Source organism: Panthera onca, chromosome B1 (genome assembly GCF_046562875.1).
Source record: "Panthera onca isolate mPanOnc1 chromosome B1, mPanOnc1 haplotype 2, whole genome shotgun sequence".
Lineage (NCBI taxonomy): Eukaryota > Metazoa > Chordata > Mammalia > Carnivora > Felidae > Panthera > Panthera onca.
In genome coordinates, this window is record NC_138342.1 from 42568949 (window position 1) to 42593629 (window position 24681).

The 24681-nt window shown below is 44.8% G+C and overlaps 1 protein-coding gene across 4 annotated transcripts in view; it reads right to left on the reverse strand.

Annotated features, from left to right (window-relative positions):
- Positions 1 to 24681, reverse strand: part of LNX1 (ligand of numb-protein X 1) — a 123085-nt gene that overhangs the window by 16055 nt on the left and 82349 nt on the right. For all 4 annotated transcript variants that reach the window (XM_060654999.2, XM_081795513.1, XM_060655002.3 and 1 more), the window contains 4 exons: positions 18355 to 18596; positions 17692 to 17844; positions 12636 to 12838; positions 10060 to 10431 (listed from right to left, as the gene is read on the reverse strand). In XM_060654999.2, coding sequence (XP_060510982.1) covers positions 10060 to 10431; positions 12636 to 12838; positions 17692 to 17844; positions 18355 to 18596 — 970 coding nt within the window. The remainder of the gene's footprint in view (positions 1 to 10059; positions 10432 to 12635; positions 12839 to 17691; positions 17845 to 18354; positions 18597 to 24681) is intronic.

A 24681-nucleotide genomic window follows, 5' to 3' on the forward strand; every position in this document is an offset into this window, starting at 1 on the left:
AGCTCCCTGATGGCCCGGAGTGGATTAGAAAGGTCCCCAGGAAGGACTAGGATTGGGCACGAGGAGGAGAGAGGAGTACGTTTTGGGGGTTCCTCTCTTCATGTCATCCGCTGACCACCCTTCACCTCCGCAGAGACGGACATTGCCTGCCTGCCTTCTCCATTTACAGGTATGGCTGCCAGACTGTGGAAAAATCTGGTCGTGAAGGAGGACCTTGTTTTTAATTTTTTTTTTTTAACGTTTATTTTTGAGAGAGACAGAGACAGAATGTGAGTGGGGGAGGGGCAGAGAGAGGGAAACACAGAATCCTATGCAGGCTCCAAGCTCTGAGCTGTCAGCACAGAGCCCGACGCGGGGCTCGAACTCACTGTGAGATCATGACCTGAGCCGAAGTCGAACACTCTAACCGACTGAGCAACCCAGGTGCCCCAGGAGGACCTTGTTTTTAAAACCTGAAGCAATCAAAACCTCATCAGTGAAATTCCCACGGTTGTCCAACACTGCCCAGCCCAAACCTTCATGATTTTGCATGCTTGTATTAATAAACATTTCTTCTCAGGGCTCTCTTGAAACTTAGGGATCATCAACTGGGTAGCTGTAAGTCAGATGAACTTTTAAAAACAGCTGCTAAAGTCCACAATGTGGCTATGGTGAACGTCAAGGTGGATGGTGGGCCAGTTGAGTTGACTCATCTCAAATAAATTACAAAAATCCTACTGAACGGGCCCAAAAAGCAAGTTCAAGTTCTTCATTTTCCTTCCCATAAAGCCCAGTCATCACTTTTGCTGGTCTACGTAATCAGTATTTCTACACCTTTCCTCTGTTCCTTGCCTCTCTTAAATCCCTTGGTGTTTCTCATCACGTAAAAAGCTTACATCAGAACAAAAACTAACAAGCTCAGGAAACAATAATGCGGCAAGCTGACATGAAGAACTATGGTATTAGCCAACTAAATGCAATTCTTGGAAGAGTATTTTGTAATAATGTTTCTTTACCCTGTAAGCCTCACTTTTCCTAATGAGGTTATCGCTAGGAACTTTCTGAAGCAAAAATTCCTAGTGATAAGCAGCAAAACACTCAAGTCAAAACTCCAACTGCTGAGCCCAAATTTGCTCTTTATCTCCAGGGAAAGTCCAATGTTTTGAAGGATCTCAGCAGGGGGTTTGTCTTTGGCCCGTACATCGCCATCACGTTCACTTCGGACCAGGAGCAGTCATGTGTGCTAAGCATCTCCTAAGAATGGAGAAAATCTGAGCCTTTCGTATCAAATCAATTTGCCAGGCAATATTCAAAATGCCAAAGAGCAGCCTGCAAGAGCTGTTTAATTCACATTTTCAAACACAAATTTCTCACTGTATTTTCAAATGTCGACTTTGGCATTAAGTTGCCGGCAGGAACAACCCTCCAATAAATGAGCCTGGTATCCATTTGCTTGGAAATAAATTCTCCGCAAGGCTGGATCTGTGGCTCTTACAGGCCACCTTACAAATTGTTCTCAGGGAGACTACTGGCTGCACTTTCTCTCCCAGTGTTTGAAGTTGTGAGGTGGAAACTAGGCTAATGTGTTTGTACTGGCTCTCACCTCAGCAGCAGCTGGGTGCAGTGTTGAGAAACAGCCCTTGTTAGAGAGACAAGTGAGAGCTATAGTTGCATTTATAATAACGTGAACTTGCCTGTACTTAGTGCTCCATCAACAAAGATTTTAATGAGCATTTCTTTAAAAATAATTCATCCTGAGTCCACATTCCCCACCAGCTTCTTTTCCAAGGATCCCAGAGTTAGGCAGTCTAGCTTTGGGTTTCAACGTATAGTCGTGGGGATGGTTCTCTCTATACCGTTTGGGGTTGCCCCCTCTTGGGCTCCCTTCCACCAATTGTTCAAGTATCACGGTCAGTTCATCTATCCTGGGCTCACAATGCCTTGGGAAATTGGGGACCACTGGTTCCATGTAATTGAAAAGTCACATATAGCACTGCTAGGAATTTACCCAAGGGATACAGGAGTGCTGATGCATAGGGGCACTTGTACCCCAATGTTTATAGCAGCACTCTCAACAATAGCCAAATTATGGAAAGAGCCTAAATGTCCATCAACTGATGAATGGATAAAGAAGTTGTGGTTTATATACACAATGGAATACTATGTGGCAATGAGAAAGAACGAAATATGGCCTTCTGTAGCAACGTGGAACTGGAGAGTGTTATGCAAAGTGGAATAAGTCATACAGAGAAAGACAGATACCATATGTTTTCACTCTTATGTGGATCCTGAGAAACTTAACAGAAGACCATGGGGGAGGGGAAGTGGGGGAAAAAAAGGGAGGGAGGGAGGCAAACCATAAGACACTCTTAAAAACTGAGAATAAACTGAGGCTCGATGGGGGGTGGAAGAGTGGGGAGGGTGGGTGATGGGCATTGAGGAAGGCACCTTTTGGGATGAGCACTGGGTGTTGTATGGAAACCAATTTGACAATACATTTCATATTTTTAAAAAGTCGCATATACAGAAGAGATGTCAGGCATCATCTAATCCAACACGTTCTCTGTAACCCATATTCTAATTCCCCCACAAAATCCCTGTCACGTTGTCACCCATCTCATGCTTCGGTGCCTCCAATGACAGTGAACTCACTGCGTCCCCAGGCTGCTTGCGCCATACTTGGCGTTAATTAGAAAGTCTGTCCTCAGGCTGAGCTAAATGTACCATTTTCTTGCTTACCCATTGGCTCCAGTGATGCTCTCTCGGGCAGCCCCAAATCAATTTCCATGTAACAAACTTATTTGAAGATAACATTCACTGTTCTCCCTTGGCTCCTTTCCTTTCCAGGTCAAGTATTTCTAGTTTCTTTAATATTTCATATGTTTTCAAGTCATCTCAAAGGCTTGACAAAGTCTGGACTCACTCTAATAAAGCTGAGTGGGGCGTGTATCTGCAGAATTGGACCTGGAAGATCCAATACAGAGTAGTCTTTTTGCTGATGGACCAGCTGCCCCCAGGACCTCCATGATGGGCCCACTTGGCCATGTCATATATGCAGACGCGATTATCTCTGTGCCCTATGAAGCCAAGAACTCCATAGAGGTCTGTCTTCATTATTACTAATTAAAAGATTACTGATTAATTAAAAGATGATGGATTAAAAGATGCCCTCACTAAGGGACACATTACATCAATGAAACCTAACTCTGAGATCACGTATGGCACACAGACCATACGTGGCAATACAGACAACAGGAGGCATCAGAAGAGAGTTAGCAGCATAGAGCCTGATGCATTTTTTTAAAATGTGTATTTATTTGGGGGGAGAGAGCAAGAGTGCGCACATACGTAGGGAGCGGCAGAGAGAGAGGAGGAGCCAGAGAATTCCCAAACAGGCTCTTCGCCATCAGCGCAGAGCTGGACGCGGGGCTCGATCCCACAAAACCACGAGATCATGACCCGAGCTGAAATCAAGGGTCAGATGCTCAACTGACTGAGTCACCCAGGTGCTCCACAATTTTAAAAGAAGACTTCAAGAATATCTTCTATGGGGGTGGCAGCAGCTATTTTAGTGGGCAAAGAGCAGGAGTCTGACCAAGGAAAAAGAAAATTAAGGAGGGGTTGAGGGAAAGTGGTGAAATAGGACCTTAGGACTAGACCGAGGTAGAAAAAGAGATTTGAGACAGCAATTTGGTCTCTTTTTCCCTCTTGACCATAGCTCCATATTCATCCTTAGGCTGCCAGAAGCACCTCCTTTAAGCGCTAAGATATTAACGACAGTCTGGTGTACATGGGATCATACAGAGGTCAGCGACAAGGTCAAAATAAGAATTTAGTTCTTGTGGCTGCTGCTTGCTGAGTTGGCAGAATGACCCAAGTCCTTTGCCTCAAACATCACTTCTTTTATGGTATCTAATTTTTTTTTTAAATGTATGTTTATTTTTGACAGACAGAGACAGAGCATGAGTGGGGAGGGGCAGAGAGAGAGGGAGACACAGAATCTGAAGCAGGCTCCAGGCTCTGAGCCATCAGCACAGAGCCCGATGCAGGGCTCGAACTCACAGACCACGAGATCATGACCTGAGCTGAAGTCAGATGCTCAACCGACTGAGCCACCCAGGCGCTCCTCTTTTATGGTATCTAGAAGTTACTCTCGTGGTTAATGTTGTTCCATGGTGTTAAAAAAAAAATTCATGTGGGGGGGGGGGTATGGAGTTGGAGGAAGGGCAGTAAAGTTCCAAGATTCTCTAATATTTGCAGCATGTGGCGATGTAGGAGATTCACTCCAAGAATTCAAAGCTGAAAAGCTGTACAGTTTACCAAGTCATGCTTTATCAGGAATGCATGAGATTTAGAGCTGTATATAAAACTTATCTGGACTTTAAGAATTCAGCTCAAGAAGACTGTTACTAAATCTGCGCATTCTTTAGCCATTGTATTACATTTATTACAATGCCGTGGTAAGAAAATATGTTGAAATGGGGATTTGATTCTGTATTAGTGCTGTATTGTGCTGATCTGTAAAAAGCACATTGACCTATCAGGTCTTATTTCATTGGCAGTTCTTCCTGGTTTCAAGGGACAGAAGTGCTCTTTTTTTTTTTTTTCCCCAGTTACGCAGAACGCACGAGCTGGAATCACGTATTCAGAACAAATGTCGGTAATATGAGCAGTCCATTATTTGCTTTCTGGCTCTGTCCAGAGGCCTCTCACATTCTTTTTAAAAGTCTGTAGAGCCTAGTTGTTGGTTGTTCTTGATAAAATCACTTCTCATTTAAATATTAATTCATGCAAAGGGAAAAAAAAAATCACACATGTGTGCATTATGAAATTAGTATTAAGGAAAACCTGTGTGTCACCACCTCTACAAATGGCTTCAAATTGTTTTTCAGCTTCTGCCTCAAGTCTGGGGGGGGTTGCCTAGAAACAAAAGGCACGAGAGCAATACTCAAATTTGAAATCCATAATTACTTCGTTTATGAATTGCATATATTTGATCTCCCACATACGTTCGTAACTCACTGTTCCAGAATTGCAGATAGAGGAGAGCATCTCAAAATAGGTACATCTGTCAGCCTAATCCATTTGCACACTGATTGGTGGGTTGAGAGATGCTGAATCGCCATGGTGAGGGAAGTCGAGATCTCTTTTTTCTCCCAGGGTCTCAAATCTTCGCTCTGTATTTCTTGGTTCTCTGATTTTAGGTAGGACACCAGACAGTTTCACAAAGCTGTCTCCTTCCTACGATTATTCTAGATATGTCGCTCAAAGAATTACGAAACTGACAAACGGGGGTGGGGGCGGGGAATAAAGTCGTCCTGTTGTTCAGTCAGTCAACTCCTCCCTACGTGAAACTTCTGTGTCTTTAGGGTTTCTCTTCCTAGAGTTGCCGACTAACTCCTGGGGTCTGGCACCCGGGGCTGCTGAGTAAGTGGGGGTTAGGACTCCGCATATGTCAGTTGGTCAAATTTAAAACAGTTGTGGCTTCTCTGTAATAACTTTTCCCTGAAATAATGGAGAAAAAAGGCAAAAGTGTGGTACTGTGGGAGAAAACATGACCAACAGGACATGTTGTCTGGGAATTTCTTTCTCAGGCAAGTATGATTCATGGGGTAGATACACAAGGGCCATGCAGCTAAGGATCGCTTGGTAATTTGAGTCTCAACCTTTGAAGGGTATTACGTTTAATTCCCCCAGCCTGGTGTGCGTTACAAGTATCACATAAATAAAATCCACTCTTGAGATTGCTTAACTGGGTTTTCCCAGCACTCTACTTTTTCCATTTCTTTTCCAACTAGCTTTGCCCAAGCCTTTAAAAGATCTTTTTTTCCCCTTTCCCCTGCTTATAAAGCACATTGGCTTTGTGAGAAGACTCTTTTAGGAAGTCCCCCTGTTAAGCAAGATTTTACTTCATAAATTTCTCAGGGAAAAAATTTTTTCCTCTTCTGCTATTAATCTACAAAAGTAGAATGCCATATGTAATCAAAAATTTGTCCAAATGGCATGAGTAAGACCGTTTTTCTTTTGCCTATTGCCAAGTGTAGTTGGCAGATTACCTCTAGAACATGAGCTGCACAGACAGACCTGCAGAGGAAGTTGACAAACACAACGTGCACGAAAATTGACGATCACCTAAAAGTCTAGTTTCAAAGAAGAAAAAATCACGCTTAGTGTGCAGTTTCTTCGTGATGAGGAAAAAGGCTCTTCCTTGTTCATGGGTTAATGTTTTCGGAAATACTGTCTTATTTTCTGTTCTCACCCATTGACACAACAGGCTACACCCACCTGCCAAACGTGGACTTCATTCTATTGGAGATCAGAGATAGGAATACATTCCAAGCTCTAGAAGGCCAGGAACTGCGTCAGTCTCGCTTTCCACTGTAACCTATACCTCTCGGCACATAGAAGGTGCTCCACCAGTAATAACTGAACAAATTCAAAAGGACAAAACGTAGAAATTCCATCTTGGGGACAAACAGCATGTAAACGTCGATTTGGTGTTTGTTCTTTGGTAAATGGTTTGATGAAAAATCCCTAGGAGATGGGATGAATGTATAAATCCGGTCTTCTATATATTTACAATTTTAGAACTTGGCTCAATGTATCCATTCAACAACTATCGAGTGTCTGTTCTTGCCAGGCATTTCTCTAAGTGCTTGAGATACCATATTGTATTCTTCTATACTATGTTGACAGGTAATAATTCGTTGGTGGGAAGAAATAAAGCTGATTAAATAAGGGATCTAGAGCTGGGGGTGGGAGAAGCTATTTTAAGTGGGCCTGTCAGTGAAGGCCTCCCTGAGGTGAGGTCTGAGGAAACACCTGAATGAAGCCTGGCAGTTATACAGTTATTTGGAAGATTCTTCCAGTTAGAGGGAGAGCGAGAATGCCAGCTTTGAGGTGAAAAAGGTCTTGAAATGTTTGAGAAGTAGTAGCAAGAAGGCAATGTGACTGAGGATGGCCGGGCAAGGGTGAGAATACCAGAGATCTACTTTGCTTAAGAAATTAATTTGGAAGGATAACTAAAGGCCAGATTATGTATGGCTCTGTGGGCCGTTAAGATTTAGAAAATTTTAAAAAATACTTTATTTTATTTGAGAGAGAGAGAGCGCACACGCATGTGCTGGGGAGACAGAAGAAGAGAGGGAGAGAGAGGGAGGGGGGTGAGAGGGAGGGGGAGGGAGGGAGAGGGAGGGAGAGAGGGAAGGAGGGAGAGTAAGAGAGAGGGGGGGGAGAGAGGGGGGAGGGGGGAGAGAGAGAGGGAGGGAGAGAGAGAGGGAGGGAGGGAGAGGGAGGGAGAAAGAGAGAGGGAGAAAGAGAGAGGGAGAAAGAGAGAGGGAGAAAGAGGGAGGGAGAAAGAGGGAGGGAGAAAGAGGGAGGGAGAAAGAGGGAGGGAGAAAGAGGGAGGGAGAAAGAGGGAGGGAGAGAGAGAGGTGGGGGGGGAGAGAGAGAGGTGGGGGGGAGAGAGAGAGGTGGGGGGGAGAGAGGTGGGGGGGAGAGAGAGAGGTAGGGGGGGAGAGAAAGAGGTGGGGGGGAGAGAAAGAGGGGGGAGAAGGGGAGAGAGAGAAAATGAAACTTAAGTTAGGCTCCACACTCAGCATGGAACCCATTATGGGACTCAATCCAGGACCCTGGGGAATCATGATCTGAGCCAAAATCATGAGCCAGATGCTCAATTGACTGAGCCACACAGGTACCCCAAGACTTGGAAATTTTAATCTAAGTGTCTTGGGAAGCATCAGAGAGCTGACCACAGGAGTGACATGATGGGACTGACATTGTAAAGTGGCCATCTAACTGCCATGTAGAGAGCAGAGGTAGAGAATCGGGCGCAGAAGCAAGGAGACCAGGTGGAAGGTCTCTGGTGGAGACCGAACACTGATGGTAGCTTGCCTGATGGGAGCCATGGACATAGTGAGGAACGGATTACAGAAAGAGCACGTGGAAGGGAATAAGGGATTCTTCTGGCCCAAATTACTGGGCAAATGGTGCCATTTCTAGAGGCCGGCAAAAGCTGAGGAAAGAGCAGGTTTGACAAGGAATAGAGTAGGGAGAAGTCAAGGATTTGATTTTAGACATTAAGTTTGAGATGCCTTTAAATGGAGATACCAAGCAGGCAGTCGGTTCTAGAAGGGTGGCGTTCAGAGGAGAAGCCGAGGCTGGACATATGAATTCGGAAACTAGATGGCACAAACTCCAGAAGGGAAATGCCTCCTGTCACTCTGATTCTGTTCTCCACCTGATCCACAGGCCATGGCCTTAGGCCCTGTTAGGGAGATAAACATCCATCAGGTTGTTAATCACCTTGAAAGTGGAACACCACCAAGATCCACAGCTCGGGGGCCAAGACAGCACATGTGCTTCCTTTCCCGGTGGACAGGGGACGGAGGGAGAGTCCCCTTGCCCCCTTCTGCCTCATGCTGTCCACGTACAAAAGGACAGTGTCATCTACCACTTGCTTCTCCCCAAGGAAGAGGCAGAAGATGCTTCACACGACAGTGAAGAGAGCTGCCGACACCCGGAAGAAGTCCATGGCCGGAACCCCGGGTAGGGAGGTCAGTGTGTGCTTAGGTGACCAATTCTTGAAAGCAGGCTCAATCTTCTGTCATCTTCAGTGGAACTTGGTACAAGGTTCAGCCAAATATATACTGCTGACTCACTGTCTATTCTTGAAGTATTAATACTTTAGTCACTAACTAGAAGCTGACGCGGTATGCCAGGTAATTGCAAATGCTTCATAAGATAAGTCCTCTAATCTGTCCCCTCTCCTATCCGCTCTCCACTGCCTCTAGAGGAATCAAGAAAATCATGTCACCTCCTTTCTTAAACCCTTCCAATGACACCTCATGGCCTTGAGGATACAGTCTGAGCTTCTTAGGGTCTGGTCCTTGCCTGCCACTCCTGCCTCGTCTATGGCTGTTTTTTTTAATGTACTCCATGTTCCTGGTATTAACCCTTTTCCTAACCAGCTTTTCGGGAAATGTTCTTTTGTGTTGTAGCCCCTTCAAATGACCCTTCCTTCCTTGTCTACTTAGAGGCCTTCTACTGATTCGTCCAAGCCCCAGTTCAAGGTCTTCTCCTCTATTAAGAATTCCTAGGCCCATGCAAGCAATAATCTCTCCTTCACGTGAAACAGCACTGTTATTAATTTCTCCGTTATAGTACTAACACACCATATGGGAATTATTTACAAAAAGTCCATCCCCCATACTAGACTGTGGGCTCCTTTGAGAGAGCAGCCTAAGAGGTCATCGTCTCTGTGTTCCCTGTACCTGATGCATGGCTAGGCAAGCAGCAGAAACTTAATGTGTTTTGGCTAAATGAAATAAATAAATGGATTAGGAGTACAAGAGCACAGAACAAAGCCTGTCCTTCGAAGAATAAAGATGGCAGCTCATCATGCATTAGAAAACCATGGTGACCCAGGGAGAGCCAACAGGATACATGCTGGGGCTTGATGATGGTATACCAGTCAGGAAAGTGAATTAACTTGAACCAACGTCAGGTTATTGGGAACATAACTTGCCTGCCTCTCTTTTGAGAGGCCTTCCTAAAGGTTCATACTTGAGTTCCGTGGGTTTTCCAAAGTGGCTGGACTCAGCCATGGAGACGGGGATTATTAGCTAATTCCCTAGTGGTCTCTGTCCACAGGATTCCTGGAGGGCATATGGCACCGCTTCTCATGGGAGTTAGTACAATTAGAGGCCTTGGGTATGTCCAGAATGTATCTGAACGACCCTTCGGTCTGCAAACAACACATGGGCTATAAGGATGACCTTAAGTGATCTTCACCCGGTCAGGTTGCAGCACATAACCCTAAGTGTTTACAGGCAGTCATATTGGTTGGCAGTCATTGGTTTATAGGCAGTCATGGTTGGCGACACTTAGGGAATGTCCATGAACCTGAGACACATCATTTGCTTGAGTAATGTTCTTACCTGGCCCTTCAATCTTGATTCCTGGGAAGGGGGGCACTACATGTTACATGTGGTAGTAACATGGCAGGTAGGGCAGGTTAATGAGCATACCACTCCTGATGGCAGTTTCCAGCCGAGATCTTGGCAATGCCCTGTGACTCACCTGAATCAGATGAGCTGCGCTTTCGGGACTGCCGTACCGAAGGTCATGTCCATTGATGGCCAACACACGGTCGTTCTCCTCCAGCTGACCATGTCGGTCTGCTACCCCACCATCCAACACGTTGAAGATGAAAACCCCGGGCTCATCCACCCTGCGCACCAGTTTTATTCCAAGCTGCTCCTCAGGGCTGCTTTTGTTGAGAATCACATGGAAACTGTCATCGCGGGGTCCATAGGCATCCAGTGCCTGTCCATTGCTCCTGCTTTGGAACTTCTGCTCTCGCAGCACAGTGAGCCGCAGCACACGACAGGGCTGCCGCAGGAGGCGAAGGGCGTAGTTGTGAGGAACGTTGCTGATGTCCATCCCATTGACCTGGCGGGGGGAGACCGGAAGTCAGAACAAATCAACCAGCTCCACTTGCCACAACACTTCCTAAAAGGCCCCGGGCCCACAGCATCAGCAGCATCCTTCCTTAAAGACTGCTCTGGTTTCCCACCTCCTCCTCTGTCCAAATACCTGCATACACCCGCCTTCCAACATTACTCCTAACCCTGCTTTCCTTCAGCATCACTCGCACCTCCAGTTCAGATCTGTCTCGCTGGACGCCATCTTTCTTCAGGCTCGTTCTTGGACAGGCCCCTGGATTTATCTGTACAAGTCCCAACCCTCATTCCTGTTGCTTGCCAAACTTAGTGTCCAGCCGAAGGGGTGGAGGTGGAGAGGAGGGTGGAGAAAAAAGGAAGAAAAAGTAGGAAAAGGCAAAAGAAGAACATTTCCCATGAAGTTCAAATGATTATACTAAACTCTTCAGATCAAACTGAGCTGACACTTTTCTTTCCAAAGAGCTCCAGATGAATTGTTCTCCCTGGGGCCTCCATCCTGGAACTCGAACTTCCAGGCCCCATCACTGTGTGTGTGTGTGTGTGTGTGTGTGTGTGTGTGAGAAAAACAACCTCTGTATAGTGTCAAACAAATGGATGTGACTGCGTTTCTAGGCTCTTACTGAAAGGCTGGATCACTTTATTATGCTACTTAAATGTTCTCAAGCTCAACCCTTTCATTTGTGCCTCGTTAATTATCTGTAGGGCCGATGCCACATGGGGCTCTCTGGTTTTAATTACTCTGGCTAAGCAGGCCCAGCCTGGAGGCTACAGCCCCTAATGGTAGTCACCGCTCTGGCACCCCGCTGTGCAGTGTCTGAAGGACAGGGGCCCCACAGAAGAGAGACAACCTTCTTGAATGTCTATGGTTTGGTAAGATTTCTCGTACTCGCAGTCGATTATTAGTGGAGGCGTGACGTGAGATTTTAAGAGGCCCTCCTGCACGTACAGTCATCAGTTTTTTGCTGCCTCTCCAGGGATGGAGGGGGGCTCTCATGCACAGACAAGCCTCACCACCTTTGTCCAAGCACAGGTGAGCTCAAAGCCCTTGCTCTGCTCTGTCACGTCTGCGTCTGGTCGTCCCATCGCACCCAGGCCGAGAGAAGGCCGGGGTCATCTCCTAGACAGTTCTGGCAGCATTTTGCCTGCCAGGGCCACTTGAAGACTGTAAGAATCACAACTGCGTATTATACAACCCTCACCGGCAGCGGTTTCCGCTGGAGGGGAGCCACGCGCACTGTCGCTGACTGCGCCGCGGACCATCTCTGGAGGGGGATGGGCCTCGCCTCGTGCTCCACCTCAGGGACCAGCGGGACTTTCAGTATTGCAACGACACCTGCTTTAAATTCTTTCACCTCTTATCACCCCCAAAATAAGAATTTCTGTTAGAGAAATAGCTCATGATGTGTCAGGTGCCCGCCCCTCAATGACCTAGAAGGAATGGAATGAAACCCCCATCCGGGCATCAGACAGGAAATGTGTGACCAGGGAGGGTTTTCTTGTCACTTCTGCCACACGTCTGACTTCTGATAAGCAACTCTTCCTTGACCTTTTCTTTTCTTCTCAACATTCTTCCCTAACGTCCTTCCTCTCACCCAAGCCTCAGGGGACAGAAATGCCCAGGGTGTGCTGTTCTATCACCTGCCTTCCCTGGAATGCCTATGGGTTGGTGGGAATAGCTTAGGAATACTTTTTGGGTTTTCTCACGGAGGGCCATTAAGCTACGGGAAATTTACTTTAGAGGGTTGTGTGAATGGGAGTGATTAGATAAAATACAAAATGTTCCATTAATCTGCTCTAAAAACAATATAAGAAGATATATGCTCCAGTTTGATATTATTTTAGGCTATTGTTACTTAAAGTAGGAGGAGGGGGCAGAAAGGAGGAGAGAGGTAGAAGAGAAGAAAGGAGGTAGAGAAGGGGCAGGGGGGATGAAAGGTGGAGGGGAAAAGACAAAATGATACAGAGACACAGAGAGATACTTATATACAGAAAGAGGGACAGACCAGAAGAACAAGACAGAGGGGGACAAAGACCTATCTCAATTAAATGACAAATCTCAGATGAAGAGTCCTATCAACATAATAAATATGGAAAGTGGCCGCTCCATATTGATTCAGCATTTCATCCATCCAATTACTTGCTCCAAAGTGATTTTTATTAAGCCCTTTTCACGGCCCCACAGACGGGCTCTACCTTCAGGATGATGTCTCCTGGCAGGAGCCGGCCGTCCCTGGCAATCACCCCATCACGGTAAATGTGCTGGATAATGATATGGACCAGTGGGGTTTCGCTGCCTCCCACAAGCCTAATGGAGAGGCTTTCGTTGGGATCCACTCGATTGATCTTGACGCTCGTAATTTCACCATCTGGAATCAGGTGATACAACCTTGGAAAGACTAAAATGGACAAAGACAGTATTTACTTAAGACACCGACCCAACGGACATTTCCAACCACTCTCCTTCTTGCCAAACTTTGGTTTCAGCCAAACTAAACTATTCATCGTTCCTCATACATGTTTTCCATTTTCCTGCCTCTGTGCCAGGATAAGTTTCTCTGCTTGGAATGGTTTTCATTCTAGGCCTCGGCCCAATTTTTTTCTTCAAGACTTGCATGAAATGATCCCTTTCAATTAAACGCTACCCCGATCCCACTTTCCTTGTTTTGTCTAAACATCCCATTTCTCCCCGAAACTTGTTTCTCACAGCACTGAGCCTTCATTAGTCATGCTCATTTCTTACAGCCTCTCCTGGACTCTAAAATCCTTGAGGACATCACTTCTGACTGTTCCGTGGTTGCGTGCACAGATCGCAAGCATTGGGCAGGGCCTCCCGAGGGTGGAGGAGTGAATGAAAATGAATGAAGGGTCGTGATGGAATCAACCGCAGTTTTATCACTTATCCACGAACACAACAGAACGAACCTGCTCTTCTCTGTCCCTTTTGAAGATTTCTGCCTGGAAGTCCCTGCTTTTTCAGGCTTAGAGAATTACCAGTCCTCTCTACCAGACATTGTGGTCGATAAAGGGAAGTCAAGCAGCCTGATCCATGACCACAAAGAGATGGATGTGGCTTCCAGAACCTCGTCCCTGATCTAGCTGAATTCGGAGCTAACAGGAGGCCCAGAGACCTAGGCGGATCCCTCAGACTCTAACTTTTAACTGAAGGCTCTTCTTTCTGTATGAAATCTTTCACAGGTCCCTTCACCACCCCACCACCACTGCGCCCACACAAGAGCTTCCCTAGTTGCCTGGCTCGACAGAGACAGTTGTGTGGCTTTATTTTATACCTGAGGATGTTTGAGCGTGGAGTGGGGAAGTGACATGATTGGCTGCTGGGGAGGGTGCCAAGTAAGGCACTCTCAGAGTCAGGTCACAACCTGGGGCTCCAGGCGACCACCATCCTGTCACCTCCCTCAGGTTTCTGTAGAGCCAGGGATTCACAACAGGTCCACGGGGGACTTGCCGTATAGACCCGTTAGTGGGAAAAGTGTGCGGAAGGGATGCGGTGAAATACTGCCCAACCTACACCTAGTTTGCTGATAGCAGGTCCTCCCGGGTTACTGGAGTTTGGACATGGAGGGTGGAAACGCTTTTGTCTCCCGTAGCTGCTGACAGCTGCCTTTGTCCTAAGATTCTCTCTTCGTTAAGTCATCTGGGAAAGTCCTCTGCAGGTCTGGTTCTGCACAAGGCACCGTTTTCAAAACCCATGACCTTCGTCCATTTTCCCTAATGAACTCTGAGTTCATTAAGAAGGGCTCAACTCTCCAGGAACAATACAGAAAGAATTAAAATTACTTCGAAGCATAGAATAGGATAAACAAGGCAATTGAGCAGTCAGAGGAAGCCTGAGACATTGCAAATGGGGGTCCTTAACGTCCACTGGGATGTGATTTAATGTAAGCGACTGGCTTTGCTGTAAGGCTACGGGCAACAGCCTTAATCTGTCAGTTTCTGGTGCTCGAAGTACTTGGGTGATTGAGTTCAATGGATGTTTAAACTACTTTGATTACATTAAATAGGTTCTACCACAAGCGTTTGTTGGAACAGGTTTGGGGACAGGGAATGGTGATTTTTAAAAAACCACTTCGAACAAAGAAAGGTTTAGAAATAAATCATCCAAGTTGCTGATTCATGCTTCCCTCCCCCTCCCTGTCCATCCCCCACTTCCCCAACCGATTTATAAAAACTGTCTTCCCAAACCTGGACTATTCAGGGCATTTGAGAGTCTGAAAAGACACGCCCAGTCACTTTTGTACATAATGCTAATTAGAACCACGCCAATGAGACCATAGTGACCTTGAAGAGTTAAAATAATTTTTCAACTGCCAAATTTGTGCTGGTCTGGAATGAAACAGGGTTGTTCAAAATTATGTCCTCACCTAAGGGTGTTACAAGCCAGCCAGTTGTGTGCATGTTTTTTTGCATTTAGTCCTTACAACAACCCTATGAAGCAGATTATTACTTTTTGTTTTGGCTTTTGTTTTTGTTTTTTAAATTTTTTTTTATTTTTTTTAATATTAAATTTATTGTCAAATTGGTTTCCATACAACACCCAGTGCTCATCCCAACAGGTGCCCTCCTCAATGCCCATCATCCACCTTCCCCCCTCTCCCACCCCCTCATCAACCCTCAGTTTATTCTCAGTTTTTAAGAGTCTCTTATGGTTTGGGTCCCTCCCTTTTTTTTTTTTCTTCCCCTCCCCCATGGTCTTCTGTTAAGTTTCTCAGGATCCACACAGGAGTGAAAACATATGGTATCTGTCTTTCTTTACCTGACTTATTTCACTTCACCTAACACTCTCCAGTTCCATCCATGTTGCTACAAAAGGCCATATTTCAGCCAGTCGGGGAGGGACAGAGAATCTCAAGCAGGGTCTGCACAGTCAGCACAGAGCCTGATGTGGGGCTTGAACTCACAAACCATGAGATCATGGCCTGAGCCAAAATCAAGAGTTGGATGCTTAATTGACTGAGCCACCTGGGTGCCCATGAAGTAGATTATTATTATCCTTGTTTTTAGGTGACAGAATGCTGGAGCTCAGAGACGTTAAATAACCAGGCCAGGGCCACCCAGCCAACCAACAGTGGAGCCTCTTTACCCACGTGAAAAGGATGGATAAGTCACGCCACGAGGGTCACCAGACCAGCCACAAGTTGCTGGAGCAGTGAGACTCGAAGGCCATTTTTGAAAGTTTTGTTGCCTCACAAGTCCTGTAAAGACATCACTACCAGCCTTGCTCAGTCTTAACACCTCATCCCATTCTGGGTAATAGCTTCCTGGAGCATCTGAAGAAATCCATTCTCTCCCCCTCTAAGCCCCCTGCACACCTCACATGGCAGCCGTCTTCGTGTTCCTGGATCATAGCACAGATCCGGCAATAACAGTCTGCAAAAGCTCCCGGGTGTGTTCACTGCCCCAAATCAAGACGCCCAAACGGCATCCAAGACCCTCCTAATCTAGCCTTAACCTTGGCTTCTGCTACTTTCTAACACAGCCAAGATCCCAGTGCCCATCCAGGTCATAAACCGCCCCTTAAACACAGATTTTGCCACCCTACCTGCAAATGATGCTCTTTTCCCTGTGGCTGCCGCTGCCATTTATTTATATCTCACTCTTCATGATGCTTTCTTTTCTTTCAGTTATGAATGAGCCTCTTGAAGCCAGAAACTGGATTTTGTAATCTTTACATAATATCACAGAGCCTAGGCCAGTACCTTACGCATAGTATCTCTTATTAAAAAGGTTTCTGCTATAAACATGCAAAAAAGTGTTATTCAGGCAGGAGAAGACTTTACCTGGAGAACTCAGGATGCTTTAATAAGAGAGAGAAATGGCAGGAGGGAAGTTGTAATCCCATTTTCACTGCACAAACATTCAGTGAACACTATCATATGTGCTGGATATTGCACATCATCTTGAGAATACAAAGACTCATCAAAAGAAGCCCTGCCCTTCTGGATGCGGTTACAATGAAAGGTGACACCACTGTAATCAAGATGCAGGTGCATGGAGAACACAAAGGAAAGGGGACTGAGGAAGTCAGGGAGGGCTTCCAAGAGGAGGCAAAGCCCATGCACAGCCTGCAAGGAGGAATCAGAATGCCTGCTGAAGGAGTGCGGGCGTGAAGGTTGTATAGTAGCATGGAAGGGAGAGAAAGACACAGTATTCGCAGGACTGTAATGAGTTCAGAGTAGTTAGAGGATGTAGAGTGTGTGTGTGTGTGTGTGTGTGTGTGTGTGTGTGTGTGTGTGTATGGGTGCGTGCATGTGCCAGTACAGGTGCGCATAGCGGGAGAGGTGATAAGGAGACAAGAGGGATTTTCTAGGACTGCTCATGGATTCTCTGAAGGCAGGATAAAGACAGTGGGTTGGGATTTACCTCTCAACCCCCCAGGAGTGGAGGGCACTTCACCCAGTGGTTAATGGGTGGGTTCTGGAGCCAGAGGACCTGAGTTTAGCTCCTGTGTCTGTCACTTTCTAGCTGGGTGACTCTGGGCTAGTTTACTCTCTGGGTCTCAGTTTCTTCATCTGTGAAATGAGAATAATAATCCCTGTCCCTTAGCATTGCGACATCTAAATGACTTAGGGCACACACTACCTGGCACACGAGAAAGCTTCATTTTTTAAAGAAAAGTTACTGCGACTGCTCTAAAGCTCTAACGTAAGATAGGAAGTATTTCCTCAGCTTCACTAATATTGGCAAAACCACATAAGATCTAAGAGCCAATAACTTCCTTTGCCCGGATTCTGGAGCCACATTCAAGTTTGGATTTAAAGTTAAACACCCTAAGTAATCTCCCTGTGCCTCAGTTTTCTTATCTGTAAAAGAGGGGTAATAATAGCAGCTACTTCATAGGTTTGTTGTGAGAATTAAGTAAATGCATGAAAAACACACTCAGAACCACACGTTATACATAGCTGCAATAAGATAAAATATTTACATGGTGTTTACTATATGCCAGCCACTATTCTAAATGCTTTTTACTTAATAATTATTATGTTCTGTATGTGTTAAGCTAGCACCTGGAGGTTAAGGGTTCCAAAACCTGTGTGTTCAACTTCCGTGAAAAGAGAACAATCACTTCTGCCTTTAGTTACTTATGTAAGAAGTAAGCTAATCAAGGTAAAAAATATTTTATGCCCTCGTGAGGGGAGGTGTCCTAGAAAGCAGGTGGTGGTCAGGTGTCACCACCCCTGAAGTCATTCTGGAAGCCCAGCACCACGTCCACTCTCACAGGGAGCTCACTTACCTTCGGAGGCAGCGGTGCCTTCGGAATTTTCTCTGCCCTGGTCAGCTTGGTTGGCAACTACACTTCCACTCTTTGTCCTTCGAAGAACACTCAAAGCTCGATTTATTTTTTTAAAAGATCTGCTCCTGATACTGGATCGCTCAAAAGGCCGTGCTGAGGACAAGTGAGAAGGGAGAAACAGTAGCTACTCACTCACAGAAATCCTCTTTTATGTATGTGTCTGGTCAGATATATACAATAACATGAAGTGATTGCTTCTAGGTGGTAGGAACATGGGATTTGCTTCCCTGTACTGTCTCTGTTTTCTACCATGAACTATGTATGGCTTGTTGAAAAATCTGCTTTTCTTTCTCACTGGGCTGGACTGAATGTGGAAGCACTTTTCTTGGGCAGCATGGATAGAAGGATGGGAAGGGGTGGTGAATCATCAGGCCTAACTTCGCCCCTTCCACCAAGTCCAATTACACATTTTTAACAATCTGAGGTACTTGTGGTTTCATTTCACTTTAGAGAATTGGACATTGGATTGCAGCCGAAACTACCAGAATGATTTCCCCTTAAAACAAAAAAAAAAATTTGCTAGAACCTTCTACAGTAAATATTCCATGGAGGGCGATTTCAAGGCAAGGAGCCCATTCCCAGAAAACCACCCATTTGACTCACCCCTAGTTCGGTTGCTCCGGCCAGAGTCCAGTGGGCCGTCTGCTGGCTGACCATCCTCGGCTGTGGACACGTAGGCAGGGTTGTCTAGGCCAGGCTCGTTTGTCATTAAGGAGACGGTGGCAGCTGCAGAGACTTCTGGGGAGAGTGCTGTTGCCGTGAGGCTCGCACAGCCATCCGGGAAGCCATCTTGAGAGCGCCTCTTCCTGTCTTTGGTCAGGCCGTAGTGGGAAGCGCCTTTACAGCTGTCACAAAACCAGCGGGAGGTCAGAAAAGTCTCCGGCTTTGCTTATTGTTCAACTGGGCCTCTTCAAGTACACATGCTTGCTACACTCAGAACGTGATTTGTTCACTCCTATGTCCCCCTCCCTGTATCATGTGTATGTACTCAATATGCAGTCACCAACCGAGTGAATTAGTGATTTGAGAAAACAACTTTTAAAAGATGCTTTTTGCATTCTCTTAAAACACTCCACTAGTCCCTGGAATGCAAATTTATATAGTGGTCATGGTATCTACAAGACCAGAGCTTGAGGTTGGCACTCCTCAACTGTTTGGACTTGGTAATTCCCTCTTGTTGGTGTTTATTTTGACCACGAAAGCCCTTAGTCACACTCAGTCCTTTCTTTTGGGTTTGGTTCCCAAAGCACTGAACATAAATACAAAGCTCCTCCCAGATTCCGTATTTAACTGTCTGTGGAAACAGAATCGCCATCACCACAAAGCCACGGGGATTTGCTTAGCAGCACTATTCCCTAGAGGCAAGGTGGCTCCCGGCTTCCATTCTCTACCGCTGGGCTGGTAGCCAGCATCAGGGGCTGGGGACTCCTGTCCACTAAAAATGTCATTCGTTGTCTGGTCTTCTAACATTGGGAAAGTAAAACTACATTAAAGGTCTTTAAAAAAACACTAAAGCCGTAATTGCCTATAACCATTCACCGTCCGTGTTAAAGAGCAGACCCAAGGGCACCTGGGTGGCTCAGTCGGTTGAGTGTCCAACTTTGGCTCAGGTCATGATCTTGTGGTCTGTGAGTTCGAGCCCCGTGTCAGGCTCTGTGCTGACAGCTTAGAGGCTGAAGCCTGCTTCGGATTCTGTGTTTTCCTCTCTCTCTGCCCCTCCCCCACTCATGCTCTGTCTCTCTCAATTATTTTGTCAAAAATAAACAAATATTAAAAAAAATTAAAAAAAAAAAAAAAAAAGGAGCAGGCCCAAGGGCCAAGAGACCAAGATATAAACTGATCTCGGTCCATAGTTTGCTGTGTGTGCCCATGTGCTACTGAACAAGTCATTCCAGCTCTTAAGTGGGGTTTTGGTCAGAAAATGGTGATGAGTTAACTATCTCCTTGCACTCTGGTGAGAAGTAGCTGCAGATGGCCACATCAGCTCCCACAGCGGTTGTGAAGGCAGAAATCACGTGGGGGAGCCCCTTTAAGAAATGGCCATTTTGCTCATAACGGATATGCTAATTATAAAATATTTTTATCAATTCATTACAGAAAAATCTTATGTGGTTGAGCTTTTTAAAAATTTTTGTTTTTGAGAGAGACAGAGCAAGAGCAGGGGTGGGGCAGAGAGAGAGGGAGATACAGAATCCGAAGCAGCCTTCAGGCTCCGAGCTGTCAGCACAGAGCCCAACGCGGGGCTCAAATTCACAAACCGTGAGATCATGACCTGAGCTGAAGTCGAACGCTTAACCAACTGAGCCACCCAGGCTCCCTGTGGTTGAGCTATTTTAAGTAACTATTTTAAACGAATATAGGTTGAGTGCTTATTTGGAACAATGGTTCACGTTCTTGAAAGTAAATGGAATCAAACAGCAGTCTACAGTTGATGAGTACACGATTTATAGAGCCGGAAGAAATACAGCTGGTGGATAGGATGGCTTATTGTCTGAATCAGAATCCTTGCTCTGAAGTTTACCGGTGTAGTCGGGGGCAATTTTGTGAACCTGGTTAAATTTCCTGATCCAGACATACATTTGGGGCAGTGGTGAGGTCAGGTCAATATTAAGTCTTGTCCAGATTTTAATACCCTACCAGACATGCAGTAAGTTATCAATAGACTGTAGCTACTTCCATAACGGATCCATTCTAGGATGCCTGTTTTTGCAAACTTTAACATCTCCCGAGATTAGAATGCACAGATGATTGAGGGGTCATGCAGCTTCTGTTGCCAAGCTGCAGTCATGATGCAAATGCCATTGTCCGAGCGTGGCAAACAGTCACAGGTGTCCGTTCCTGGGACTACACCATTGAATTTCACTGCCATTAAATGTCTTAGAAAAGATTACATTAGGATTCAGCATTGGTCTGGAAAGTTAGTGTACACGTAAAAAGTCTCAAAAACAGAGCAGCGGCATGTAAATGTTTGATGTTGATGAAGCAAATGTTAATCTTTAGTAGGAGGACAGCAATTCTGTATTTTCTTGCAAAGAGATCAGCAAATGCTTTATTTGCTCAGAAACACAGATACTCCCAAGGAGATAAAAAGTGGTGTTACATTTCCTTACTGAGATCACTCAAAAGGATTGGCCTATTTCGTGCCAAACGATACAACTAGAGGGCAGGAGAGGTCACCAGATTTGTCTGAACGGATTTCAAAGCCATAGGAGTCTGATGGGACCAGTCCACACATTGCAGGGAAATCTTTAAAAGTGTTTTGGAATAATTTAACCAGTGACAAGTTTTAAAACTGTTGGTATAGAAAATATGTTCCTTATGATCAATGGCATCTTAGATTTGATGAAATGTGGTTTTAATATTAGTAGGAAGAACTTGGATTATACAATCCTATACCCTTATCTTATAGAAAATGAAATAGGCTTCCAATTTTAAATGTTAGTCTTTCCCTCACTGGAAGAATACAAGCTCTCTGCTTGAATTGGTAAGGTTTCACTGTTCGGATTAGCTACTCAGGCTTGAAATGGTTCTGCTTAAAAATAGCAAAGTGGTTGATATGGGAAACTAAAAAATTGGAAGAACCACCGTGTGATGGAAAAAATAAAAGCCAGCATGCATTTGAACAGCTCCAAAGTCATAAATACATGAGCGGAACACTGCTATGCAAGCCAGCGATATTTGGTTAGCAACGCATGGGAAGGAAGTTCCTAGACTATTTAGTTGGACGGGAAACAGTCTTTCTTTTCTTGGGGCAGCAATGCCCTTGACCATGGGTCCTGCCAGAGCATGAAATGAATTTTCCAGTTGGACAAATGGTTGGTAAGGGCACAAGCCATGGCTTTCTGGGGGGATACAGCATATCCCCAGTGGAACAAAGGGACGATATCTTTTGCTGCCACATCCACGTGGAGGGTCAAGGTATTTAAAATATCCAAATCTGAAGGCTATGACATTAAGAAACACCTGCTGTTCCAAATCCTTGGGGTTCTAGAGACAGTTTTTAGTCTAGGAAAGAAAAACCTTATAAAATGGGTAAGTAAACTTCCCTTTGGCCCCACATCATAGCTATCCTTACAACAGCCAGGGGGCGGTGTATAGAATCCAGATTTAAACGTTCAGACTCATAGCCTTGTATAAAAAATGTTCTGCTAAAGCAACTCATAATTATGTGATGGTGCTCGTTCCAGTTTCTTGGCTTAGCTGGAATCCGAGGCACGGAATGATCTATGAAGGTAGCAGCTTGTACTCACTAATTATCTCTTTTGTGGTGACTAACACTGAGGGCTCTTGATTTATAAGGACAAAAGAGGGGAGGAGTGGGGAAGAGCTGATTAGCATTGGCCAGGACAGGAACATATGGTGAACCCTGGGTTGTGTTCAAAGCAAGCAGGATTTATTCTCCCTTTTAGTTATCCTGAGAACTAAGTACTCTCAGGTGGTGATGGGTGATGGCCATGAACTTGAAGGATGAATACAGGGAACATAAAAAAAAAAACAAAAACATATTTCAACCAAATCACTCATTTTGGATATGCTATCTGTTCAAAGGAACTCTGAAAATCAAATTGTTTTGGTAATAATGGAGTTGGGATCCTGAGCTCCCATATCACAGTTAGCAGAAGCAAATCAGTGTGTGTAAGTTTATTTATTTTTGACAGACAGAGAGAGAGAGAGAGAGAGAGAGAGAGAGGGGCAGAGAGAATCACAAGCAGGTTCCACACTGTCAGTGCAGAGCCAGACATGGGACTTGATCTCATGACCTGAGCTGAAATCAAGAGTTAGACACTTAACTGACTGAAAGGCAAATCAGTCTAAATATAAAAATGTGGACAATGGATGTTCTGTGGAATTTTTTTTTTTTTTTTTTTTTTTTTTTTTTGCAGGGGCATGGGGAGAAAATGAACTCCCTTCTTGCAAAAATTCCTGAGTCCATGAGTTTGCTGCTAACAAGAGTTGACCTGAAGCAGGATAGGCCCCAACATAATTCACAGAGGCTCTAAAGGGGTGTCCTGCTAAATTCAGCCAACAAGGAGACATGAGCTGCTTTGCAGTGGACCTTCTGACAGGGAACTTACCCACTTGTGATAGCAGAAGTTGTAAGAAAGAGAGCCTCAGTGCCCTCATCATAATAGTCTGGCTAACTACACAACCTCCCTTTGATCTAACTTCCCTCACGTTCTATCTTGGTTTACTTCTGAACTAGGTAAGCATCAAGTCTGCTCTTCACATCAAGTTCATTAATTGCCCATTGTGAGCCTACTTTAAACCGAGACTTGTGAACTCATATGCTAGCGAAGTGAAGTGAGGAAATAGGGAAGGTCAGGCCAGCTGGGGTCCGTGGCAAACAGCTCTGCTCCATTTCAAGGGTACAACAGCCATCATAGGACTTCACTGATCTAGGTCTCAGGAAGACCAGCCTAAGATCAATGGGGTAAGAAAAAGAAATAAAGCGCATCCAAATTGGGAAGGAGGAAGTAAACCTGTCACTATTTGCAAATGACAGGATATTGTAGAAAACCCTAAAGACTCCACCAAAAGACTATTAGAACTAAGCAACGAATTCAGTAAAGTTGCGGGATACAAAATCAATATGCAGAATTCTGTTGTTTCTATATACGAACGTTTTCTGATAATTCATTGAGAAAATTCCATTCATAATTGTATCAAAAGAAAGAAAATACTTCTGAATAAATTTAACCAAATTGGTAAAAGACCTATACATTGAAAACTGTAAAACATTGATGAAAGAAATTGAAGATGCTGCTAATAAAGACATTCTGTGCTCATGGATTAGAAGAATATTGTTAAAATATCTAAAAGTAATCTAGATTCAAAGCGATCGCTATCAAAATTCCAATGCCATTTTTCACAGAAATAGAATAAGCAATCCTAAAATTTGTATGCAACCACAAGAGATTTCTAATAGCCAAAGCAATCTCGAGAAAGAACAAACCTGGAGACCTTGTGCTGCCCGATTTCAAAACAGTACAGTATTGTCATAAAAACAGACATGTGGATCTAGGAAACAGCATGGAGTCAGAAATAAACCCACACATATGTGGTCAATTTATGATAAAGGAGTCAATAGCATACGATGAGAAAGGGTGGTCTCTTCAATAAATGGTGCCGGGAAAACTGGACAGCCACATGCAAAAGAATAAAATTGGACCCCTGTCTTACACCATATGCCAAAATTAACTCAAAACGTATTAAAGACTTGGGGCACCTGGGTGGCTCAGTTGGTTAAGCGTCTGACTTTGGCTGTGGTCATGATCTCATGGTGCATGAGTTCGAACCCCACGTTGGGCTCTGTGCTAACAGCTTGGAGCTTGGGGCCTGCTTCGGATTCTGTCTCTGTCTCTCTCTCTTTCTCTCTGCCCTTCCTCTGCTCATGCTCGCTCGCTCTCTCTCTCTCTCTCTCTCTCAAAAATAAACATTAAAAAAAGCCTTAAAACTAATGAAAAATGGATTAAAGACTTAAATGTAAGACATGAAACTATAAAACTCGTGGAAAAAAGCATAAGCAGTAAGCTCCTTGGCATTGGTCTTGAGGATGACTTTTTGGGTCTGACACCGAAAACAAAGGCAGTAAAAACAAAACTAGACTGGTGGGACTACCTCAAACTAACAAGCTGCTGCACAGCACAGGAAACCATCACCAAATTGAAAAGGCACCTACCAAATGAAAGAAGATATTTGCAAATCATATTATCTCATAAAGGGTTAATCTCCAAAACATCGAAAGAATTCATACAATAACAGAAAACAATTAACAATGGGCCAAAGATTTCGATAGGCTTTTTTTCCCCAAAGAACATATACAGATGGCCAACAGGTACATGAAAATATGCTCACCATCTCCAAACATCAGGGAAATGCAAATGAAAACCATCATGAGATATCATGTCACACCCGTTAGAATGGCTATTA